Source organism: Mobula hypostoma, chromosome 17, assembly GCF_963921235.1.
Source record: "Mobula hypostoma chromosome 17, sMobHyp1.1, whole genome shotgun sequence".
Lineage (NCBI taxonomy): Eukaryota > Metazoa > Chordata > Chondrichthyes > Myliobatiformes > Myliobatidae > Mobula > Mobula hypostoma.
In genome coordinates this window covers 20018341-20042728 of record NC_086113.1, presented here as the reverse complement: position 1 = coordinate 20042728, position 24388 = coordinate 20018341, and the positions used below count along the sequence as shown (strand labels likewise).

The following is a 24388-nucleotide window of genomic DNA, read 5'->3' as shown; positions in this document are numbered from 1 at the left end:
ATGCTTGATCATCACCATATTTACAAGATAACTCAACTATTACTGAAATATTAAATACACAACAGAAAGGACTGCAATGTAAACAGAACATGCAGAAATACTCAGCAGGTCAGACCACATGACTGCAAAGTGCTTTGGAGCACCCTGAGGTTGAAAAGGGCAGAATAGAAATGTGCTATTGCATACTTTTGTTGCCTTCTAATTCTAGGGTTACAAAATACATTGACAACCACACTCTTTTGACCAGAGAAGGCATTTCACTTATTGGCATACCACGGACTGGCATCTACCTGCCACCACTCCCTGCCAGTGAGAAACAGCAGCTTCAGGAAAAGTACATGCAGGTAGGCATGTACCTGGGGTTTCCACCTAATCCTAATCCTGGAAGCACCACATTGACATAGAACAACATAGAACATTACAGCACAGTATGGGCTCTTCATGCCAACGTTATAACCTACTCCAAGATCAATCTAACCCTTCCCTCCCACATAGCCTTCCATTTTTCTTCTAAGAGTTTCTTAAATGTCTCTAATGTATCTGCTTCTACCACCACCCCTACCAGAGTGTTCTTCACACCCAACACTCTCAGTGTAAAAAACCTACTTCTGACATCCTCCGCTGTACTGTCCTCCAAACACCTTGAAATTATGTCCTTTCCTATTAGCCATTTCCACCCTGGAGAAAAAGCACTGGTTGTCTAGCCTATCAATGCCTTTTATACACCTCTATCAAGTCACTTCTCATCCTTCACTCCAAAGAGAAAAGCTCTAGTATGCTCCACCTTTCATCATAAAAGATGCTCTCTAATCTGGGTAGCATCCTGGTAAATCTCCCCTGCACCCTCTGAAGAGTTTCCACTTCAGTGGAAACTTTAGAGAGGATGCTGACGAGATTTACCAGTATTAGATTAGATTAGATTAGATTCAACTTTATTGTCATTGTGCCGAGTACAGATACAAAGCCAATGAAATGCATTTAGCATTTGACCAGAAATGCAAAGAATAGTGTTATTTACAAAATAACTGCGAATAAAAAAAGTGCTACAGCACACAAATATATAAGTACTGAGACAGTACAATACGGATGCAATACTGCTTAGTGCTGTGATGAGAGGTTCAGCAGTGTCACAGCCTCAGAGAAGAAGCCCTTCCTGTGCCTGCTGGTGTGGGAGCGGAGGCTCCTGTAGCGCCTACCAGATGGGAGGAGAGTAAAAAGTCCACGGTTAGGGTTAGATGCATCCTTGATAATGATTTTTCGCCCTGCCCAGGCAGCATTTATGGTAGATGTTCTCAGTGGTGGGCAATTGGGTGCTGATAATCCGCTGGGCAGTTTTCACCCCACGCTGGAGTGCTTTGCGGTCCGATACGGGACAATTGCCATACCACACTGAGATGCAGTTGGTGAGTATGCTCTCAATGGTACAGCAGTAAAAGTCCGTCAGTATCCTGAGACAGAGGTGAGCTTTCTTCATGCTCTGCAGGAAATAAATGTTGCCTGGATTATCCTTCCTATAATGAGGTGACCAGAAATGAACATAATATTTCAAGTCTGGTCTAATCAGAATTTTATAAAGTTGCATGTTCACTAGCTTAACAAGTTTAGCGTTCAGTAGCCATAGAATAGCAGAGGATAGGAGTTATCATTCAGCATATCAAGTCTGTGGAGGCTCTCAAAGAGCAAACCAGTTAATATCATTCCACTACCCTTTCCGCATATTCTGCCAATATTCTTCTACCACAAACTCATTTGAAGGCCATTAGTAAATGTATACATAATATCTTATCAATTAGTATCTGCAAATGCAAATTGTTTAAATGTATTTCATTAAGTTACTTCTAGATCTTTTACTAATGAGCTTGATCTGTGCTCTCTAGTTGTCAGCTCCTCAACTTCTGAGTAGTCTGCCCAACTTTGGGTGAGAAACCTTCACTACACTGGTACACTGATGCAACCTAACCCTTGGAAGCACTCAAGTAAACTTCCATACACAGTCATGAAGACCCAAAGCACAGCCCCAGCTACTACAACACTAACCTCACCAGAGTTCTGTAAACGTTCTGTGCCGTCAGGTGAAGTTTCAAAGACCTCTCGCCATGGCAGACAGAACTTCTGTGCAATTGCTGCATCTTCTGGATTAACACTTGGAATACCTTTATTTAAAAAAAACAGAAATGTGCAAAAGATTAACTAGAATAGGTAAACACGAGGAAATATGCAGATGCTGGAAATTCAAGCAACACACACACAAAATGCTGGTGAACGCAGCAGGCCAGGCAGCATCTATAGGAAGAGGTACAGTTGACGTTTTGGACCGAGACCCTTCGTCAGGACGAACTGAAAGAAGAGATAGTAAGAGATCTGAAAGTGGGAGGGGGAGGGAGAGATCCGAAATGATAGGAGAAGACAAGAGGAGGAGGAATGAAGCTAAAAGCTGGAAAGTTGATTGGCAAAAGGGATACAAGGCTGGAGAAGAGAGAGGATCATGGGATGGGAGGCCTAGGGAGAAAGACAGAGGGAGGGGAGCACCAGAGGAAGATGGAGAGCAGGCAAGGAGTTATTGTGAGAGGGACAGAGACGGGGGGGGGGGGGGGGGAGATAATAAATAAATAAATAAATAAATAAATAAATGAGGGAGGGAGGAGGGGCATTAACAGAAGTTAGAGAAGTCAATGTTCATGCCATCAGGTTGGAGGCTACTCAGATGGAATATAAGGTGTTGTTCCTCCAACCTGAGTGTCTAAAATAGGTTCCTATTAAGAAGCACACTTGCTCCCACAATTTTTCCTATCTCTTTCCCTCTGAACCACAACATGTCAGCATTAGTTGAGAGCTGTGTACTTTCATGTCAGAAGTTTGACGTTTCAAACCCTACTCTAGAGACCCAAGTACACCAGTCTCAGCTGAGACACGAACAGAGTACTGATGGTGCACTGTTCTATGATGAGATGCAATCTCATGGGTGAGATGTTAAAACGGGAGTCTGACAACTTGCCAACTGAGCTAAAGATCTGATGGCATTATTTCAACAAGAGTACGGGAGTTCTCATTGGCATCCAGGCCAATATTTATTCCTCAATAAATGTTTCTGCAACAATTATCTGATCAACATCACATTGCTATTTACTAAGCATGAATCATTGTTGTGGTTCCTACAGTACAGTTATAAAGCTATTTGTGGTGACCTGAACAATACTATGGAAAGGTAAATCCCCTTTCTCATTGCAGTTCACTCTGTGTAAAGAAGCACTGTACAGTTACTAGGAAGAGGTCTTATGCTCCTTCCAGATCACCACTGTGCGACATTAACCAATATGGTAACAAAAGATTCCTGTCATTCCACTAACTCCATTCCCGTCACAAGGGAAGTATCTCATTGTACTGATTGCTTAAACATTCTTCAAGTTCTATCATAAAGTGGATTACTATGGATATTAGCAGTGAAAAAACAGACCACTCATTCTTGTTTTGAAATCCCTCCATGGATCTGCCCCTCCCAAGCCTTCTAATCTCCCCAGCCCTGCCACCAATCAGGATTTAAGCACTCCACCAATCTTGGCCTATGGATGATCTCCAAATATAACTGCTCTGCCACAGGAGATCATACCTTCAGTTGCAAGGTAAAGTACATTTTAAAATAACACAGATCACCTCAGAAATTTACTCATCCACCAGGAGATGAAACAATCTCTCCCTTTCAGGGCAAGTTAAAGCAGAAAAATATGATTTACCTATGACAGTGTCTAGATGACCTTCAAACTCTTTCTTGGCTGAAATGATAAGAGGAATTTCTTGACCATTTAAAAGATTCACACCAGTTACTGGAGTTTGACAATCTGGAAAACAATTGTAATGAATCAAGGTTAGGCTCTTAAAGCATTAATTTATTTTCAAAAACACAAGATATTCTGCAGATGCTGGAAATCCAGAGCAACGTACACAAAATGCTGGAGGAACTCAGCAGGTCAGTCAACATCTTTGAAAATGAATAAACAGTTGATGTTTCAGGCCAAGACCCTTCATCAGGACTGCAAAGGAATGTGGTAGAAGCCAAAAGAAGATGAGGAGAGGAGAAGTACAAGCAAGAAGGTGACAGGTAAAGCCAGGCGGATGGCAGAGGGGGATGAAATAAGAAGCTGGGAAGTGATTGGTGGAAAAGGTAAAGGGCTGGAGAAGGAGGAATCTGATAGGACAGGAGACTGGACCATGGGAGAAAGGGAAAGAGAAGAGACACCAGAAGGAGGTGAGAGGCAAGTAAGGAGAAGAGGGGAACCAGAGTGGGGAATACAGAAAGGGTGGGGGATAAATTACCATAAGTTGGAGAAATCGGTGTTCATGCCATCAGGTTGGAGGCTACACAGACGAAATATAGGGTGTTACTCCTCCAATCCTGAGAGTGGCCTTATCGTGGCAGAAGAGGAGGCAATGGAATGAAATGTTGGAATAGAAATGGGGATTAGAATTAAAATAGTTGGCCACTGGGAAAATCCTGCCTTTATGACGATGGAACAAAGGTGCAAGACAAAGTGGTCCCCCAATCTACTTCAGGTCTCACCAATATAAAAGAGGCCCACATCAAGAGCACCAGATACAGTAGACGACCCCAACAGGTTCATAGGTGAAGTCACTGGGAAGACTGTTTGGGGCCCTGAATGGAGGTGAGGGAGGAACAGGTAGGTATAGCACTTCTTCCACTTACAAGGGATAGGTGCCAGCAGGGAGATTAGTGAGGAGAGACAAATCGACAAAAGAATCACGGAAGGAGCAATCCTTGTGGAAAGTGGGGAGTGGGGGAGAAGTAATGATGTGTTCAGTGGTAGAGACCCAATGAAGATGGCGGAAGCTGTGGAGAATGATGTGCTGGATAGAGGTTCATGGGGGGGGGGCGGTGTAGGCAAGGACAAGAAGACCTCTATCCCTTTTAAGGCAGCATGAAGATGGACTGAGAGTGGATGTCCAGGAAATGGAGAAGCAACACTCACAACACGCTGGAGGAACTCAGCAGGTCAGGCAGCATCCATTGAAACGATGAGTCAATGTTTCGGGCCAGAACCCTTTGTCAGGACTGAAGAGGGAAGGAGAAGGACTGAATGGAGAAGATGCGGGTGAAGGCAGGATTAATGGTGGACGAAGGGAAACACCACTCTTTGAAGAAGCAGGACATCTCTGACCTCTGATGTCCTGGAAAGTCTCATTCTGGGAACAGATGTGGCAGAAACAAAGGAATTGGGAAAAGGAAATAGCATTTTTACAGGAAACAGGGTGGAAAGAGGTACAGTCAAGATAGCTGTGGGAATCAGCAGATTTATAAGAGATATTGGTAGAGAGTTTGCCTCTAGAGATGGAGAGATTGTGAAAGAGGAGAGCGGTGTCAGAAATGGACCAAGGGAGCTTAAGAGCAGAGTGAAAGTTGAGGCAAAGTTGACGAATTCAGCATGGGTGTATGAGGCAGCACCAATGCAGTTGGCAGTGTGGCACAGAAAGAGTTGGGGAGCATTACCAGGGAAGTGAAAAAGGACCTAGTGCTTTCCCAGCGTATATGACAAATAAACTCTTCTCGGGCCTCCAACCGGGTACAGGTTTCGATTTAACCAATGGATTTTTTTGCTTTTATTTCCCTAAAACTACTTTATTCAGAAATATTACAAAATAAAGTTATTTACATAAAAAACATTCGTTGACTCTGAGTCCTTATTCAATAAATAGTTATTTACGATAAAATTATGCGTTGACATTCAGTCCATATTCAAATGAAAGATGTTTATAATAAATCGTTCGTTGACTCTCAAACCTTAGTCAAGAATTAAGATTTATTTACAATAAAATTATTAACAATAAAAAAACCAGCGTTGGCTCTAATTCCTTTTCCAAAGTTCTTTAACGGTCTACACAATTCCAGCCACTGCTGGGGCACCATGTTGATTCATCTATCCACACCGCTGATGAGGGTAGGTCTCCTCCCCATCCAACCCCTCCCCCTCCTACGGGTGATGAACGTTAAACTGCGGTCCTTCCCCACTGGGCCTTCGTGGTGGCCGCACCAAGCTTGAATGCATCCCTCAGCACGTACTCCTGCAGGCAAGAATGAGCCAGTCAGCAGCATTCAGTCATGGACATCTCCATGTGCTGGTAGACCACCAAGTTTCGGGCAGACCAAACGGCGTCTTTCACCAAATTGATGATCTGCCAGCAACATCGGATATTTGTCTCCGTGTGTGTCCCCGGGAACAGCCCGTAGATCACGGAGTCCTCGGTAATGCAGCTGCTGGGTATGAATCTTAACACCGTCCCTTCCATCCTCCTCCACAACTTCTTTGCGAACCCACAGTGTGCAAAGAGGTGAGCCACCGACTCCACCCCATTACAGTCCTCCCACGGGCAACGGGGTGTGGAGGCGACGTTCCGGGCGTACAGGAGGGATCTGACTGGGAGGGTCCCTCTCACCGCCAGCCAGGCGAGGTCTTTGTGCCTGTTGGTGAGGTCTGGCGATGATGCAATTTGCCAGATATACTGGACGGTCTGCTCGGGGAACCACCCCACTGAGTCCATCTCATCCTTCTCCTGCAGTGCCTGCAGGACATTACGTGCCGACCACTGTCTAATTGCCTTGTGGTCAAAGGCGTTGGCCTGGAAGAACTTTTCTACGAAGGACAGGTATGGCAGCAACGACCAGTTGACAGGGGTTTTGATGTTTTGTTGACAAACTACAATCAAATTCCAGGGCCAACAGCTTTTGGGACTACCCGGAAAAGGAAGCCATTGAAATAAAACAGGAGTAAAAGAATTTTAACAAAGACGAAGGTCTTGCTCTAAGTAAGAACTGGAGTTCGATTATAAACAAGGTGGGACAGCAGAAACCGGATTGGATGAGGACCAACCAATCAGGAGGGGCAAATGACGGGGTAACAATACCACCAGACTAGACATGCCCAGGCCTCCTCCCTGATGAAGATGGCAGAGTTTGTCATCAAAACATCCATTAAAGTCAATACCTGTAGCAGGCTGGAAGCCCAAGGAGGGTTTATTATTCATTACCAGGGAAAGTTTGGAACATGGGCTGTTACACGTAGTCATCAATAAGGCAGGCATAACTGGTGCTCACATCTACACTTTGAGATCGGAGAAAGTGGGAGGAGCTGAAAGTGAAATTATTAAGTGTGGGGGCAAGTTTTGCCAGATGAGGGAGGGTGGTGGTGGAAGGTAACTGGTCAGGCCTGCTGTCATTGAAAGAATTAAAATTTCTTTTTAATACATATGCAACTGTTTTTCTGAGTGGAGCTCATCACACACAATCAATAAGTTCTGACTGTCAGTAAAAACTTTAACCTTGAATTTCTGGGCAAAGCAAAATACTGTTAACTGTTATAACGTTCTTGATTATACTGTAGTGTAATTCCCCCCAAATTTAATTTCATTGGCTTTATCAGGAAAATGGAAGCCAATCCACAACTGGTTATCGTCAACAAGTATACGTAATTAAAATGGAATTTGACCCATTTAGTCACATTAAGGCAGTAGCCCAAATTACACGAATAACAGATCTTTTGTACTTTATAGACAAAGTGGCTAGCCACCAAAACAGAAAGTATCTTGTAATGAGATGCAAAAAACACCAGAAAGTTCTTGCCGTGCAATTCAGATGCAAAGCTCATAGTTTGTTAATGTATGGCAAAACACAATTTAGTGGATCACACCATGAGAAAGATTACTGAAAATATTTATAGGCAAATTTCACTTTGCTAACAAGTAAATACTCTGACAGTTTGATTTCGTGGTAATTCACAGAAGAGAAACTTTAAAAGGTACCAGAAAAACAGCTTTCCAGATTGTTATTTTTTTCTGCCTGAATCATTTTGCTGGGACTGGAAAATTAAGCAGCCCAGCTGGTTATGGGAAGCCATACTACAACACTTCCTTCTGATCACACAGAAGTATTTTCCTATCATAGGCACTTCCTGATGAAGACATCTTGTGAAAAGATCTCCTTTAGTTCAATATTTGGAGGGGAAAAGTATAATTTGTAGACATTAAATGATATTACAAGGAAACAGATACAATAGGAATTTCCTGCTCAAACAACATATTTCACAAACATGAGCTTGTTTTTAATTCTGAAGGATATGGCATTGGGTTTCTTGATTTAGCAGCAGTACTGGTCTGTGCTCAGGCGAAAGCTGACTCAATGCAAAACAACTTCTCACCTACAAATAAAATAGCAGTCAAGGGTCAGTTGCTGGCATTCTATATCAGTTATTCCCCATTACGCTCCAGACAAGTGGGAGGAGAGGCAAAAGCATTCCGAGTAGTCAGCGCTGAGGGTGTGTTACAGTCAAACATACATGAACTAAGCTGAGGTGATTTTAGTTGGCTGCAAAAGATTGCAAAGGGTAAAGATGATAGCACCAGTGTCCTGGATAACTTAGGGCAGCGGTCCCCAACCACCGGGCCGCGGACCGGTACCGGGCCACAGAGCATGTGCTACCAGGCCGTGAGGAAACGATACGAGTCAGCTGCACCTTTCCTCATTCCCTGTCACACACTGTTGAGCTTGAACATAGGGTTGCCAACTGTCCCGTATTTCCCCCGCTGAGGTAGAGCGTTCCTATGAAACCTTTTGTGCCAAAATGGCGTAAAACAAAGAAGGAATTACCATTAATTTATATGGGAAAAATTTTTGAGCGTTCCCAGATCCAAAAAATAACCTAACAAATCATATCAAATAACAAATAAAACCGAAAATAAATAACACTGACATATCGTAAAAGCAGGAATTATATGATAAATACACAGCCTATATAAAGTAGAAATAATGTATGTACAGTGTATTCGGGAAGATGAAGGCAGAACCGATTTCTGGGGGAAAGAAATCGGCACGTACTGTGCATGCGCACACAGGTGCCCGCGCAAAGCTTCACAGTCATGGTAGTCTTTCCTGGGGTAAAGTGTCCCGGGATTTGACTGCTACTTTTGTCCCTTATTTGGGAGTGAGAAAGTTGGCGACCTTAACTGTAAGAGACATGCTGAGGTGAGTTTAACCCTACTTGAACACTCCCCCTCCGGTCGGCCGGTCTGCAAGAATATCGTTAATATTAAACCGGTCCGTGGTGCAAAGAAGGTTGGGGACCCCTGGCTTAGGGCTTTACCTCTGTATTTGAGACAGGTTTGTAATGTCAAGAATTAAACAGTGTGATATTGCATTTGTTGGCTCATGCAAAACGGGCATGCTTGATCAGAGACCATGGGCAATATTTGAAAAATAATTCTATAGAAACACTTAGAGTTTTACTCCTTCCTCTCTCTGCCAATTGTCCAAGTTATTTCTGAAAACATCAACTCATTCTCAGGTACAGTTTTAGAAGCTCCTTCAGCATCGACTGGCTATTGGAGACTAAGCATCCTTTGGCTGGTAACTTACCTCCTAACATCCCAAAGCAATTCCAGTAACGGTAAGGCACAAGTCAGGAGCATGATGTCTGAAAGAGTGCAGCTTTAACGGATGCCCTATTACTACCATCAGAGAGGAGGAACAGGAGCCTGAAGACACACACTCAATGCTTTAAGAACAGCTTCTTCCCCTCCGCCATCAGATTTCTGAATGGTCCATGAACCCATGCACACTACCTCAGTATTCTGCACACTATGTATTTACTTATTTTTAAAATATATATTCTTATTGCAATTTATAGTAAATCTATGTGTTGAACTATACCGCAGCCACAAAACAATAAACTTCACAACATATGTCAGCGATAATAAAACAATTTCTGATCTCAGTGAGCTCAACATGACCTGTGCCAAAGAAGTTTATATGGGACATAAATGGGTGGAACAAACCTAGTAGCTCCAGTTTAAGATGGTGCTAGAAAAGATGTGCAACAGCTTTCTCTTTCTCTGTGGGCACTGGCGGTGGGTGCTGGTCTTATTTTTTTTAAATGGGTTCCTTCGGGTTCCTTGCTTTACAACTGCCTGTAAGCAAACAAATCTCAAGGTTGTATAATTTATCCATTATTTGATAATAAATGAAACTTTGAAATATTTATAACAGAGTGAAATAATGGAGCCATTAAATGGGCAGTTAAACTTCTTTGTGTGATACAGTATGTTGATAATGTTATGTTAATTATATTAATTTAATAACCACATTAATTTTCACCCCATTAGATATTCCCTTTGTTCCACATGTTGTTCTCCCTCCTCTCTTATTCTGCTACCTAGACTAGCTTGTTCTGTTCCTTTTGAAAGATGCTGCATGCATTCCTGAGATTTTCGAGGTTTTTTTTTGCTTTTATTTCAGATTTCCAAACTGTGCAGTTTTGCTTTTATTTTTAAGGGAGATAAATGCTGGCCTTGTCAATGATGCTAAGACGCTAGAGAAAATATCATTAGGGATCACCATCACCCAGGAGATGACCTCTTCTCATTGCTACCATCAGGGAGGAGGTCCGGGAGCCTGAAGACCCACACTGAACCTTTCAGGAGCAGCTTCTTCCCCTCCACCATTGGATTTCTGAATGGACACTGAACTCATGAACACTACCTCACTACTGTTTTCACTTTTTGCACAACTAATTTTATTTTTAAAATATATACATTTACCGTAATTTACTTTTTTACTATTATGTATTGGAACGTACTGCTGCACATAACTACAAATTTCATGATCTATGCTGGTGATACTAGACCTGATTCTCATTCAAAATAATAAATGAAGAGATTCCTTGACCTTGGCAAAGTAACAATCGCTCTGTGAGGATGAACCAGGGAAATAGTTTCATACCGAAGTGTCTTTCAGTTCTCAAAAGTCCACAATCTCTTTCCAGCTTATTTCGTCTTCTCCAATTTTTAAGCAGCTCAGGGGTTCCCAAGCCTGATTGTGGAGTCCTCTTTCAGGGATAATAAATAGTCTTTACAGTTCCGTTAACACAGGAGATTCTACCAAACCTTACCTGAGTCAGATACGAATTGCTCTGAAAGCAAATGTCTCAACTTATTGCTGCTATGTAGCAACCTATGACTTGGCAGGATAGAGAGGTGTGACGCTCCATAAATAGCATCTGGCGAGAAGGCATATGCCGTAAGCTTTTCACCAATGTATTTTCCATCCATCTATTTAAAAAAAGATTCACACTTTTTGAATCATACAGAAATTGGAAACTTCAGGCAGCTGACTGTATTTAAAATGTCTCTATTTCTATATTCAATCCTTCTTCAACACCATAAAATTTAACTGTTTAAGTTAGTTAACATGTATGAAACAATAAACCCAAGTTTCAACATGTGTATTTCCAGTTATGACTTTTCATCCTTTCTGGTGAAGGAATGAAAAGCTTCGGACCCGGCAAACAAGGAAATAGAGGAACTCAGCTCAAAGTTGTTTATACCTTTAACTCAAAGTCAAAGTAGCATCCAGTGCAAGCACCAATCCAGTTTGCTTGCATTTCTTTGACACCATACCAGTCAGGAAGGTCTTCTAGGGCATCCAGCAAAGACTGCAAAACATAAAAGTAATGAATTAAAAGTTAGTAAAATATTGAATCACACACATTAACCTTCAGACTATCCTTAGCAGTGCACTACCTCATGATCCTGGCCAAACTAACATTTTTGTTCAATGAATAAATTATTCTGCTGACACGAGATATATTCAAAGAATGAATCGAAGATACAGATTTTATAAAAGGAATGAAAGGGTGGAGATGCTGAAGAGGTTAGACCAAATAATTAAGATACGTGCTGTACTTTAAACTGAAGAAAGTCGTGTGAACAAAAATGAAAACATAGTTATACTGGAAGGAGCTTAAAGTTCTTCAAAGATTATTGGGCTGAAGTGGGTCATGTGGATAGGAAAAGCTTACACCATGGATAGAATTGAACCACTACTCAGTGAGGAGACGGTGTGGCTGAGTAAACTCAGAGGTTGTAATGAATGAGACTTAATGAGAGTTAAGGCACTAGCTGCAGAGTTTTCATTGACATTGTTTACACGAGTTATCATGGGGAAAGAAAATTAAATGTATTTGGTGGTGATAGACAAGTCAGGATATAGCAAAAACATGGATGAGCATTTCAGCGGATGAGTTGAGATGCCATGTAATGTCAATTAGATAGAAATCCATGGTCTGAGCAATGATGCAGATACAAGGTGTACTTCTCTTCTTGGAGTCAAATGTGAAACTTAGGCAGTGAGCAGATTGCTTCAGTTTTAAATAGATATTAGAGAAAGGATGCAGTCAATAAGAAGGGAACAGAGTTTATAATGGGACTGTAGGTAATGGTTTTGGTTACTTTATATTTCAGTTCATTCAGAAATAGAAGTCAGATGTACAGAATTACAACACAAATATGCTGTAGATGTCAGCAGGGGTAGATTGAGGTAGAGATGTTGTCAGGTTGTGGGCAACATCAGAATGACAAACAGAATCTGCATGATCCACCTAATTTTTGTATTGGTGTAGATAGGTTTGCTACGTCTCTTTCCTATTTTTCGCTTTTGTTTCAAGACTCTAGTTTTTGCTGATTGTTGCTCTTTGAGTAAACGTAATCTTCCCAACTACCATCAATCTTTCTGCTTCTTCTGCTGCAAGCTATATGTCCACCATTTAAAATTTATATTCAAATTAAGAAGAATCCAGAGAGAGTGAAGTCAAAGCAACATGCACAAAATGCTGGAGGAACTCAGCGGGCCAGGCTGCATATATAGAAAAGAGTATAGTCAACGTTTCAGGCCAAGACCCTTCATCAGGACTGGAGAAAAAAATGATGAGGAGTCAGAGTTAGAAGGCAGAGGGAGGGAGGGAGGGGAGGAAGAAACATGAGGTGATAGAAGAAACCAGAGAGGGATGAAGTTGATCGGTGAAAGAGATAACAGGCTAGAGAAGAGGGAATCTGATAGAAGACAGAAGACCATGGAAGAAAGGGAAGGGAGAGGAGCACCAGAGGGAGGTGATGGGCAGGTAAGGAGATAAGGTGAGAGAGGGAAACAGAATTAGGGAATAGGGAGGGATGGCCATTACTTGAACTTCTAGAAATCGACGCTCATGCCATAAAGCTGGAGGCTGCCCAGAAAGAATACAAGGTGTTGCTCCTCCACCTGAGTGTGGCCTCATCCTGGTAGTAGAGGAGGCCAGCAACACTCACAACAGTCTGGTAGGTTCCAGGTGAAAAACCAGTAAGGGGAAAAACAAAGGGGTGGGGGAGGGGAAGCAGGGAGGCGACAGGCAGGAAAGGTGAAGAAGGAATAGGGGAAAGCACAATGGGTAGTAGAAGGAGGCGGAACCATGAGGGAGGTGATAGGCAGCTGGGGGAGGGGCAGAGTGAAACTGGGATAGAGGAAGGGAGGGGGAGGGAATTACCAGAAGTTGGAGAATTCTACGTTCATACCAAGGGGCTGGAGACTACCTAGATGGTATATGAGGTGTTGCTCTTCCAGCCTGAGTTTAGCCATAGACTGACATGTCAAAATGGGAAAGGGAAGCAGAATTGAAATGGGTGACCACCGGGAGATACCACTTTTTGTGTCAGACAGAGCGAAGGTGCTTGGCAATGCAGTCTTTCAATCTATGTCAGGTCTCACTGATATACGGGAGACCACACTGGGAGAACCGGATACAGTAAATGACCCCAAAAGACTTGCAGGTGAAGTATTATCTCACCTGGAAAGACTGTTTGGGGCCCTAAATGGTAGTGAGGGAGGAGATGTAGGGGCAGGTGTGGCACTTGTTTTGCTTGCAAGGATAAGTACCAGGAGATTAATGGGGTAGTAGGTGAGGACAAGAGGAACCCTTGGTGTGGCGGTAGGAGGATGGGATAAGGGCAGATGTACATGAATTGGAAGAGATATGGGTGAGGGCAGCATTGGTGGTGGAGTCATGAAATGGAAGAGATGCGGATGAAGTTAATCAATCTTGATTTGTTCTAAATTCATTAAGATCAATGTCACTAGAGAGAGAGAAAAAAGTTTGCACTTATGCAGGTCTTTCAAAGCCTCCAAATAAGCCTTTCCAACAAAATTTCTACTTTTTTTTTATTAAATGGAGCCACTACAGCAATTAGATTCCAAAGACAGTAATCTAAACAAAACCAGAAGTTATTTTTCAGGTTTTTGACAAATACTGAGGAAAAAGAGCAATGTGGAGTTTATATAATTCATCATCATTATGTGCCCTGTCTATGACGTAGGCGATCATGGTCTTTGACCATGATTGCTCTTGGCAAATTTTTCTACAGAAGTGGTTTGCCATTGCCTTCTTCTGGGTAGTGTCTGAGAAGGTACAGAAACTAGAATTTAACATCAACAGTGAATTACACCCTCTGGACTGAAATGAGATGAGTCAAGATTTTGTAACTTTCGGAAGTGAGAGTATTATAACTAACACCAGACAATATAACAACCAAATATCCTAAACCAGGGGTCCCACCTTTTTTATGCCATGGACCAATACCATTAAGTTTGGGAACCCGTGCCCTACACAGACAAGTTATATACTTAATGAACATTTTTTTATACTGTACCTCTTTTCTATGATCGAGATTATCATTCATATCATTTAAAACAAATTGAACTGGTATAACTTCCTAGATTTAATGATCCAATGACAATTATCTTGCTCAAACCAAAAGAAGGATTTCTGTGATCATTCAGAAAACAGCTATTAATTTATGTAAAAGGCAGCTGTGCTATTTATTTCAGGAGAGAGAAGACATTGCACGCCCAGCTCTTTGCCTCTGTGACATGCACACCTTAGCATAGTGTGTTGTCCTTATGAACCACTGTTTGAGGTACTTCTGCTCAACTTTTGCCCCAGAGCGCCAGGAGCAGCCATTTTCGTCCACCTGCTCATCTGCCAACACTGTCTGATCCACTGGGTCCCAGTTGACGAGTCCCTGAAAAGTAATGGAAATTGCTTTACAACACAACAAAACAGAATTCATAGCTTCACGGATTTATCCGGATGCAATTAATTCAGTTCACCGACTACAAACTTGTGCCAATGGCAAGCTATCTTGCTAAGTAAAACAGTAGTGTTGCTTCAGAGGGAAAAACGAAGCAGAAGGGATGGGAGAAACAAGGCATTAGATCAAACTGGGATTCTACCAAATATTAGCTTATATAGCACAGAATGACATGTCCTGAATTTGCTCAGAACAACTTGTTCAGCAAAGGCTCTGGAGTAACTATGATAGGAACACACCACAAATTGACCAGATCAATAAGTAAACATTCCTGTTTTAACAATCAGTAAACTTGTGGTTCTTCCTATCACAAACAAGAGAAAATCTGCAGATGCTGGAAATCCAAGCAAAACACACACAAAGTGATGTATGTATACCATATACAACCTTGAGATTCATCTTCTTGCAGACCCCCACAAAACAAACAAACACAATAGTATCCATGAAAACCTCACATCCAATGTGCGAGAAAAGAACAAATCGTGCAAACAACAGAAGGGATGAGTTTCTATTCTGAGGCTGTGCCCTTTCGTCCGCGAGACTCCCAACTATTGGAAACATCTTCTCTAAGTCCACTCTACAGCTCATATGTTAACCCTTTCATTCACGATCATTCTCATACACCTCCTTTGCATGCTCTCCAAAGCCAGCACCATCATTCTTACATTGCAGCCAAAACTGCTTACAATAGTCCAAATGTGGCCTGACCAATGCCTTATAAAACCTCAAGATTACACCTTGCTTTTATAAGATCATAAGGTCATAAGGTATAGGAGCAGAATTAGGCTATTTGGCCCATTGAGTCTACTCTACCATTACATCATGGCTGATCCATTTTTCCCTCTCAGCCCCAATCTCCTGCCTTCTCCCCATATCCTTTCATATCTTGATTAATTTGCAAAATTGACTAAATAACATGGCTGGTCTAAATAACATTGACTGAGGTTAATAAATTTCACATCACATGCCAGTGATAATAAACATAATTCTGATTTTGATTAATCAAGAACGTATCAACCTCTGTCTTAAAAGTACAGAATGACTTGGCAGCCACAGCTGCCTATTGCAATGAATTCCACAGATTCACCACTGTCTGGTTAAAGAAATTTCTCCTCATCTCTGTTCTAAAAGGACACCCCTCTATTCTGAGGATGTGTCCTCCGGTCTTAAACTCCCGCACCATAGGGAACATCCTCTCCACATCCACTCTACTGAGGCCTTTCAATATTCAACAGTCTATATTCTATATATTCTAGTCCTCTCAAAATAAATGCTAACATTGCATTTGCCTTCCTTACCTCCGACTCAACCTGCAAGTTAACCTTCAGGGAACCCTAACTTTCAAATGAAATTCTCAATTTCCTCACTTTGATGTGTCTGTGTCTAACAGGCAACATCACGACTCATTAATACAGATATTTCCATACACTGAGACTCAGTAAAATCTGAACTAGCAACCAATAGGAATAGCACAAATAAACCCTAAGATAGATAATACCATCACAATGAGTCACAGACCATCCATCTGTTCTGCAATAAATAAGATGTGTTGAATGATTTCAAAGCTACAAATTGCATGAGTAATGTTTTTGAAATATTTGCCTCACTCTATTGGAATAAGAACTAAGAGAAAAAGTTAATGAATATTCTGTCTGAAGATTTTGATACAAAACCACATGATATAATCTCACCATGTTATCTAAAGAATTATTAATTCAGTAAATCAGGAATAAAAAGTAAAACAATAATGATTTACCATATAACAGTTGTTAACATCCATTCAGGTTTAGACATAAAATCTGAGAGCCATAGAATACTACAGCATAGAAACAGGCCTTTCAACCCAACTAGTCCCTGCCAAACTACTAACCTACCTCATCCCATCGACCTGCACCCAGACCACAGCCCTCCATATTCCGCGCCCATCCATGTACCTATCCATATTCCTCTTAAGTGTTGAAATCAAACAGGCACCACCACTTCCGCTGGCAGTTCGCTGGAAGTTCCCTCTCATGTTACCCTTAAACATTTCACCTTTCACCCATGACCTCTAGTTCTAGTCTCACACAACCTCAGTGGAAAAAGCCTGCATGCATTTACCCTACTTATAGCCCTCGTAATTTTGCATATCTTGTGTCTTCTTGAGAAGGAAAAATGCAGTATTTCTCAGTCCTGTCTGTGGTTGACTATTAATAGCATACAAAGAACATCAAGTTATCTAATGCATGAACATTTAGGAATGCAACAAATGTGGGCCTTATAATTCAAGTTCATATTTCATTGCCAAATAAATAAAATCTGACCACAACTCACTTCCTTTTGATAAGCCATGCCAGCCACAAACAGCTTGAGGAAGAGGAATTGTGTCCACTTGTAATAATCAGATTGACTGGTGGTCACTTCCTAAAAAAGAACAGATCAAAACATAGGAAAACAAAATTACAACCTATTTTAAATGACCACGTATGCACTTGACAATCACAATAAGATAATCTTCCAACAAAATAAAGAATATTCAGCCCACTGTACCCCTGCTAGCTTTTTGTACAGCTCTGTATGAGATGTGGTAAGTCAGAGGGTTACAGGCTGAATATCAATTCCAGTGACTAGCATAAAAATCCAGGCTGGCACTCTGTCACGGTATTGAGGAAGTGTTACATTATCTTTTGGCTGAGATGTCAAACCGAGACTTCTTCAAATCTCTCAGGAAAACACAAAGCATCACATAGCACAATTACAAAGAAGAACAGAGAAACGTTGGTGTCCTGGGATATATTTACCCCTCAATCAGCAATATAACAGGAAAACTACCAAGAAGCTTGTTGTTAGCTATTTAAGTTTGTTGTGTGCATTTCTAGCATTATTAGAGAGATTATAACATTCTGGAACTGCCTTCTGTAGCCTTCCCTAGCATTAAGATTCTAAACATTTAATACAAAAAAAAAAGAAATGGATCCAAGGACTAACTATGATTGCAAACAGATTTCCATAAATTGCTTGCTTTGATAATCTAGATATGTGAACACCATGGTCCTGCAAGTCCTTTAAGGTTATTTTAATATTTAAACTTTTGTTTTTGTTTATGTCTTATTTACTTGTTTGTGGTTTTACACAGTTTACCCTCCATCAGTGTTATATAACAAGTTCAAAAAGTACATTTACACAACTCAGCATGGCAACAAGGCAGAAAATCGAGAAAGATAATTATTTGATTCCACTCCTTGTGGTGATTCCATCACACATACTTTATTATTTTTGCCCCCAATTTTATAACTATACAACTATTGTAGATAGAGGGGTGAGGGAGCAGCTCTACTATGTGTTCCCATGTTTCCCCTGTAGCTTTTAACCTAGCTTGATGATTTTCATTATTTTTTAAAAACAATTTCAAAACTAACTCCTCACCAATGTCATCACTCACCTTATTCCAATCAAAACACAGTCCAAGTTCATGAAGTTGCTCTTTCATGTGTGCAATATTACTAGAAAGAAATATATATTTAATGACACTTAGTTATATTTTATTGGTGTACATACAGATGCACTTCAATTAGGTTTATTGATTGTAGGAACTGACAAGAAAATGCACCCAAGAGACAACACACCCCAGATTCCGATATTTCAAGCCAAAGATTTCCAAGGATGTCAAATCAGTACAGGTAAGCATTTGAAATTCTACGGTGCATCATTCACCTCTCAACTCCTCACAGCCTTCCTTCTAACTACAATGTAAAAATTAGCATAAAGTGGGAAGATTGTTTATTGAAAGGGTTAAGGGCAACTGCAACAACATTCAAATAGCTCAACAGCATCCATGGCACAAGTTTGGCTTTCCCACTACCAATGCTGTAGGTGCAGTGTGAACAACCTACAGAGTGCACTATGACAACTCAGCACGCTTCCTTCTGGAACTTTTTAAACCCATGATGTTCTCTATCTTACAAAGACTGCAGGCAGATAACCATGTGAAATGCAAAAGGACATCAAAATGAAGACCTAACACACAACTATGACCAGTCCAAAACATAGGTTGGTCCTTCGAATATAAATTTCCTTTCTTTTCCTTTTAAGTTGAACTGAAGCTCAGGAACCACAAAGCAGGTTATGGGTGAATTATTGGTGATTCTTTCCCAAAAGTGTTTCATAATAGTTCGAGGATCACAGGACAATTATCGAAAAAGGAAAACTTTGTTTCCTGATTTGTAGAGATACCTTATGTATTTGCATTGTACTATACTTGCACAAAATTACTATAAATTGTACAGTAGAAGTAGCAAAAGCAGCTGTTTAAAGTTTTTTTTTCTTAATCAGTGGGTTACTGCTATGGAATACAACCTTTCAATAAGCATAATAGTTCCTGGTACCCTCTGGAAATATAAAAATCTTAAAAGTTATTTAATTTCATGAAAAAGTGCTCTCTTGGGGGAATATACTGTTTTAGTGCAGACATATTATAAACATCTTTAACATTCTCCCTCTCCCTTATCCAATTATCTTCAGAGCTTCCCGAAAGTACAAGTTGAACCTTTCCTTGCCTTTTATCTTTAGCCCACCACATGATGGAATCATCTGCAGATTTGTGTTCAGCTTACATCTACATATATTGCTGTCAAGTTTCTGAATCCCAAGACCATCTTAGTAATATTAGATTCCACACATAATATTAAGCTAAACAGACCCTGTTGAAAATATTAAGAAGTTACGTTGTCCTTCAAATCCAGTTGCAACATTGCAATAAGTTACAATAATTTAGTCGGCTCCATCTTGGATACTAGCCTACAAAGTACCCAGGACATCTTCAGGAAGCAGTGTCTCAGAAAGGCAGCGTCCATTATTAAGGACTTCCAGCACACAGAGCATGCCCTTTTCTCACTGTTACCACCAGATAGGAGGTACAGAAGCCTGAAGGCACGCACTCAGTGATTCAGGAAACACACATAAAAAAAATTGCTGGTGAACGCGGCAGGCCAGGCACATCTATAGGAAGAGGTACAGTCGATGTTTCGGGCCGGGACCCTTCATCACGACTAACTGAAAGAAGAGATAGTAAGACATTTGAAAGTGGGAGGGGGAGGGGGAGATCCAAAATGATAAGAGAAGACAGGAGGGGGAGGGATGGAGCCAAGAGCTGGAAAGTTGATTGGCAAAAGAGATATGAGAGGATCATAGGACAGGAGGCCAAGGGAGAAAAAAAGGGGGGGGGGGAATCCCAGAGGATGGGCAAGCAGTATAGTGAGAGGGACAGAGGGAGAAAGAGAGAGAGAAAAAAATATATAATAATAATAAATAAATAAACCCCATTTCCAAAAAAGTTGGGATATTTTCCAAAATGCAATAAAAACAAAAATCTGTGATATGTTAATTCACGTGAACCTTTATTTAACTGACAAAAGTACAAAGAAAAGATTTTCAATAGCTTTACTGACCAACTTAATTGTATTTTGTAAACATACACAAATTTAGAATTTGATGGCTGCAACACACTCAACAAAAGTTGGGACAGAGGCGTGTTTACCATTGTGTTACATCACCTTTTTTTTTAATAACACTTTTTAATCATTTTGGAACTGAGAATACTAATTGTAGTAGATTTGCAATTGAAAATTTTGTCCATTCTTGCTTGATATAAGACTTTTGCTGCTCAACAGTCCGTGGTCTCCGTTGTCTGATTCTCCTCTTCATGATGCTCCATACATTTTCAATAGGAGATAGATCTGGACTGGCAGCAGGCCAGTCAAGCACACGCACTCTGTGTCTACAAAGCCACGCTGTTGTAGCCCGTGCAGAATGTGGTCTGGCATTGTCCTGCTGAAATAAGCATGGACGTCCCAGGGAGAGACGTCGCCTTGATGGCAACATATGTCTCTCTAAAATCCTAATATACGCCTCAGAGTCAATGGTACCTTCACATACATGCAACTCACCCACACCATGGGCACAGATGCACCCCCATACCATCAACAGATGCTGCCTTTTGCACCTTTCGCTGATAACAATCTGGATGGTTGTTTTCATCTTTGGCACGGAGAACTCAACGCCCGTTTTTTCCAAACACTAGCTGAAATGTGGACTCATCTGACCACAGCACACGGTTCCACAGTCTTTCGGTCCATCTGAGTTGAGCTCGGGCCCAGAGAACTCACCGGCGTTTCTGCATAGAGTTGATGTACGGCTTCCTCCTTGCATAGTATAGTTTCAAGTTGCATTTCTGGATGCAGCGGCGGACTGTGTTGAGTGACAATGGTTTTCCGAAGTACTCCCGAGCCCAGGTGACTATAATTGACTAACAATTCTCTCACGAATTTTGGCACAAACGGGTGAGCCACGACCCATCCTTGTTTGCAAAGACTGAGCCTTTGATGGACGCTACTTTTATACCCAGTCATGATACCTCACCTGCTACCAATTAGCCTGCTTAATGTGGAGTCTTCCAAACCGGTGTTACTTGAATATTCTGTGCACTTTTCAATCTTATTTTAACTCTGTCCCAACTTCTGTTGAGTGTGTTGCAGCCATCAAATTCTAAATTTGTGTATATTTACAAAATACAATTAAGTTGGTCAGTAAAACTATTGAAAATCTTTTTTTTTGTACTTTTGTCAGTTAAATAAAGGTTCACGTGAATTAACATATCACAGATTTTTGTTTTTGTTGCATTTTGGAAAATATCCCAACTTTTCTGGAAATGGGGTTTGTAACAGATGGGGTATGACGGGGAGGTGGGGCATTAACGAAAGTTAGAGAAGTCAATGTTCATGCCATCAGGTTGGAGGCTACCCAGATGGAATATAGGGTGTTGTTCCTCCAACCTGAGTGTGGCTTCATCTTGAAAGCAGAGGAGGCCGTGGATAGACATATCAGAATGGGAATGGGACGTGGAATTAAAATGTGTGGCCACTGGGAGATCCTGCTTTCTCTGGCGGACAGAGCGTAGGTGTTCAGCGAAACGATCTCCCAGTCTGCGTCGGGTCTCGCCAATATATAGAAGGCCGCATCGGGAGCACCAGACGCAGTATATCACCCCAGCCGACTCACAGGTGAAGTGCCGCCTCACCTGGAAGGAATGTCTACTGCGTCCAGTGCTCCCGATGTGGCCTTCTATATATTGGCGAGACCCGACGCAGGCTGGGAGACCGTTTCGCTGAACACCTACGCTCTCTCTACCAGAGAAAGCAGGATCTCCCAGTGGCCACACATTTTAATTCCACGTCCCATTCTCATTCTGATATGTCTATCTACGGCCTCCTCTACTGTCAAGATGAAGCCACACTCAGATTGGAGGAACAACACCTCATCTTCCGTCTGGGTAGCCTCCAACCTGATGACATGAACATTGACGTCTCTAACTTCCGTTAATGCCCCTCCTCCCCTTCATACCCCATCCGTTATTTATTTATTATTATACTTTTTTTTCTCTCTCTCTTTTTCTCCCTCTGTCCCTCTCACTATACCCCTTGCCCATCCTCTGGGACTCCCCCACCTCCTTTCTTTCTCTGTAGGCCACCTGTCCCATGATCCTCTCGTATCCCTTTTGCCAATCAACTGTCCAGCTCTTGGCTCCATCCCTCCCCCTCCTGTCTTCCCCTATCATTTCGGATCTCCCCCTCCCGCTCCCACTTTCAAATCTCTTACTATCTTTTCTTTCAGTTAGTCCTGACGAAGGGTCTCGGCCCGAAATGTCGACTGTACCTCTTCCTAGAGATGCAGCCTGGCCTGCTGCGTTCACCAGCAATTTTTTGTTTATGTGTGTTGCTTGAAATTCCAGCATCTGCAGATTTCCTCGTGTTTGCAGTGATTCAGAAACTGCTTCTTCCTCTCTGCCATTCGATTCCCAAATGGAAAATTGAATCCTTGAACACTACCTCCCTTTTCTAATATATATTATTTTTGTTTTTTGCATGATTTTAATCTATAAAATATGCGTATAATGTAATTGATTTACTTTTTTTTTCCTTCTGTATTATGTATTGCATTGAACTGCTGCTGCTGCTGCTAAGTTAACAAATTTCATGACACATGCTGGTGATAGTAAACCTGACTCTGATTTATTCATATAAACATTTTTAAAAAATCACTAAAATGTAAATTAAAGCAGCACATCAGCAAGGCCTTGACATACTTCTTCAGATATATAGCATGGTAACAAGGCCACTCTGACCCAATGAGCTCACACCATCCAATTACCCCCATGTGACCAATGAACCTGTACTTCTTTGGGATGTGAAGGAAACCCATGCTGTCACAGACAGAGCATACCGATTTCTTACAGAGAATGGCGGGAATTGACCCCAGGTCGCTGGTGCTGTAATAGAGTTATACAAACTGCTATGCTGTACTAACTTATCCAGATCACCTTCTTTCAACAGCAAGGCAGTAGCATCACTTGTGAAGAAATACAAACTCTACCAAACCTGTATTGAAGTTAAGATAGCATCTCAAGGAAATGATTTTGCCACACAGCCAAAATGCAACACAACTGACAAGTGCATGTGAAAGGACTCCAACCAAGGAATGAGCATCTTTTGTAGCCACAGACGATTTGAGTTCTTAAAAGCAGAAGTCTTCATCGTTGAATGGGCAGGGGATAAATTTTCGGTATATTACACAGAATTCATAACAGAGAAACAACACATTCAGCCTAGCATAGTATGTATTTATTTATTTAGTGATCGTGCGGAGTAGGCCCTTGCGGTCCTTCCAGCCATGCTGCCTCGGCAAGCCCACAACCCCAATTAACCCTAACCTAAACATGGGACCAGGTAGGTCTTTGGACTGTGCCAGGAAACCTGAGCACCTGGGGGAAACCCACACATTGCACAGGGAGGACATACAGAGATTCCTGACAGAATGGTGCCAGAATTGAACTCCAAATTCCAAAACACCCTGAACTGTAATAGTGCACGCTAATCGCTACACCACCCCAATTTAGTCATATAACCTTAAAAAATATTAATTTAAACATTTAGGTGAATATTTTTAAAGTTTATATGAATAAATTAGAGTCTATGCTCACACAAATATGCTCTAACCCTTCTTTCTTTATATTTCCAATAAAAAAACAGAAATTGTAAAAGATTCTCAATATGATTAGCAGCATCTGTGTAGAAAATGAAGTTAACTTTCATCAGAACTCTGCCTCTCTTTCCACAATGCTGACTCATATGCTACGTATCCCGGGCATTTTCTGTTTTTTATTTCAATTTTCCCCAAAGTTATTTTGTTTTTTGTAATATTCTTCTTTTGTATGTTTGGCTTCACTATAAACGCATCTGCACTATTATTATCAAGGCTACTGCAACAGCAACTTCCAAAAGCTGCAACCTCTACTGACTGGCATGACTAATAAATGGACAGCAAATTCCTCCCCAACCCCCAACAGACGTGCACCATCATGATTTGGAAATGCATTGCCATTTCATCACAGCTGCAGGATAAA

The 24388-nt window shown here is 41.4% G+C and overlaps 1 protein-coding gene across 8 annotated transcripts in view; it reads right to left on the bottom strand.

Annotated features, from left to right (window-relative positions):
* The window catches only part of lars2 (leucyl-tRNA synthetase 2, mitochondrial), a 131593-nt gene that overhangs the window by 92100 nt on the left and 15105 nt on the right, over nucleotides 1-24388 (bottom strand). For all 8 annotated transcript variants that reach the window (XR_010020702.1, XM_063069315.1, XM_063069319.1 and 5 more), the window contains 7 exons: nucleotides 18374-18434; nucleotides 17266-17355; nucleotides 14740-14883; nucleotides 11382-11489; nucleotides 10947-11106; nucleotides 3732-3836; nucleotides 2038-2153 (listed from right to left, as the gene is read on the bottom strand). Coding sequence is in view for 7 of the 8 variants with exons in the window: in XM_063069315.1 (XP_062925385.1) it covers nucleotides 2038-2153; nucleotides 3732-3836; nucleotides 10947-11106; nucleotides 11382-11489; nucleotides 14740-14883; nucleotides 17266-17355; nucleotides 18374-18434 (784 nt within the window). In the remaining variant the exon portion in view is untranslated. The remainder of the gene's footprint in view (nucleotides 1-2037; nucleotides 2154-3731; nucleotides 3837-10946; nucleotides 11107-11381; nucleotides 11490-14739; nucleotides 14884-17265; nucleotides 17356-18373; nucleotides 18435-24388) is intronic.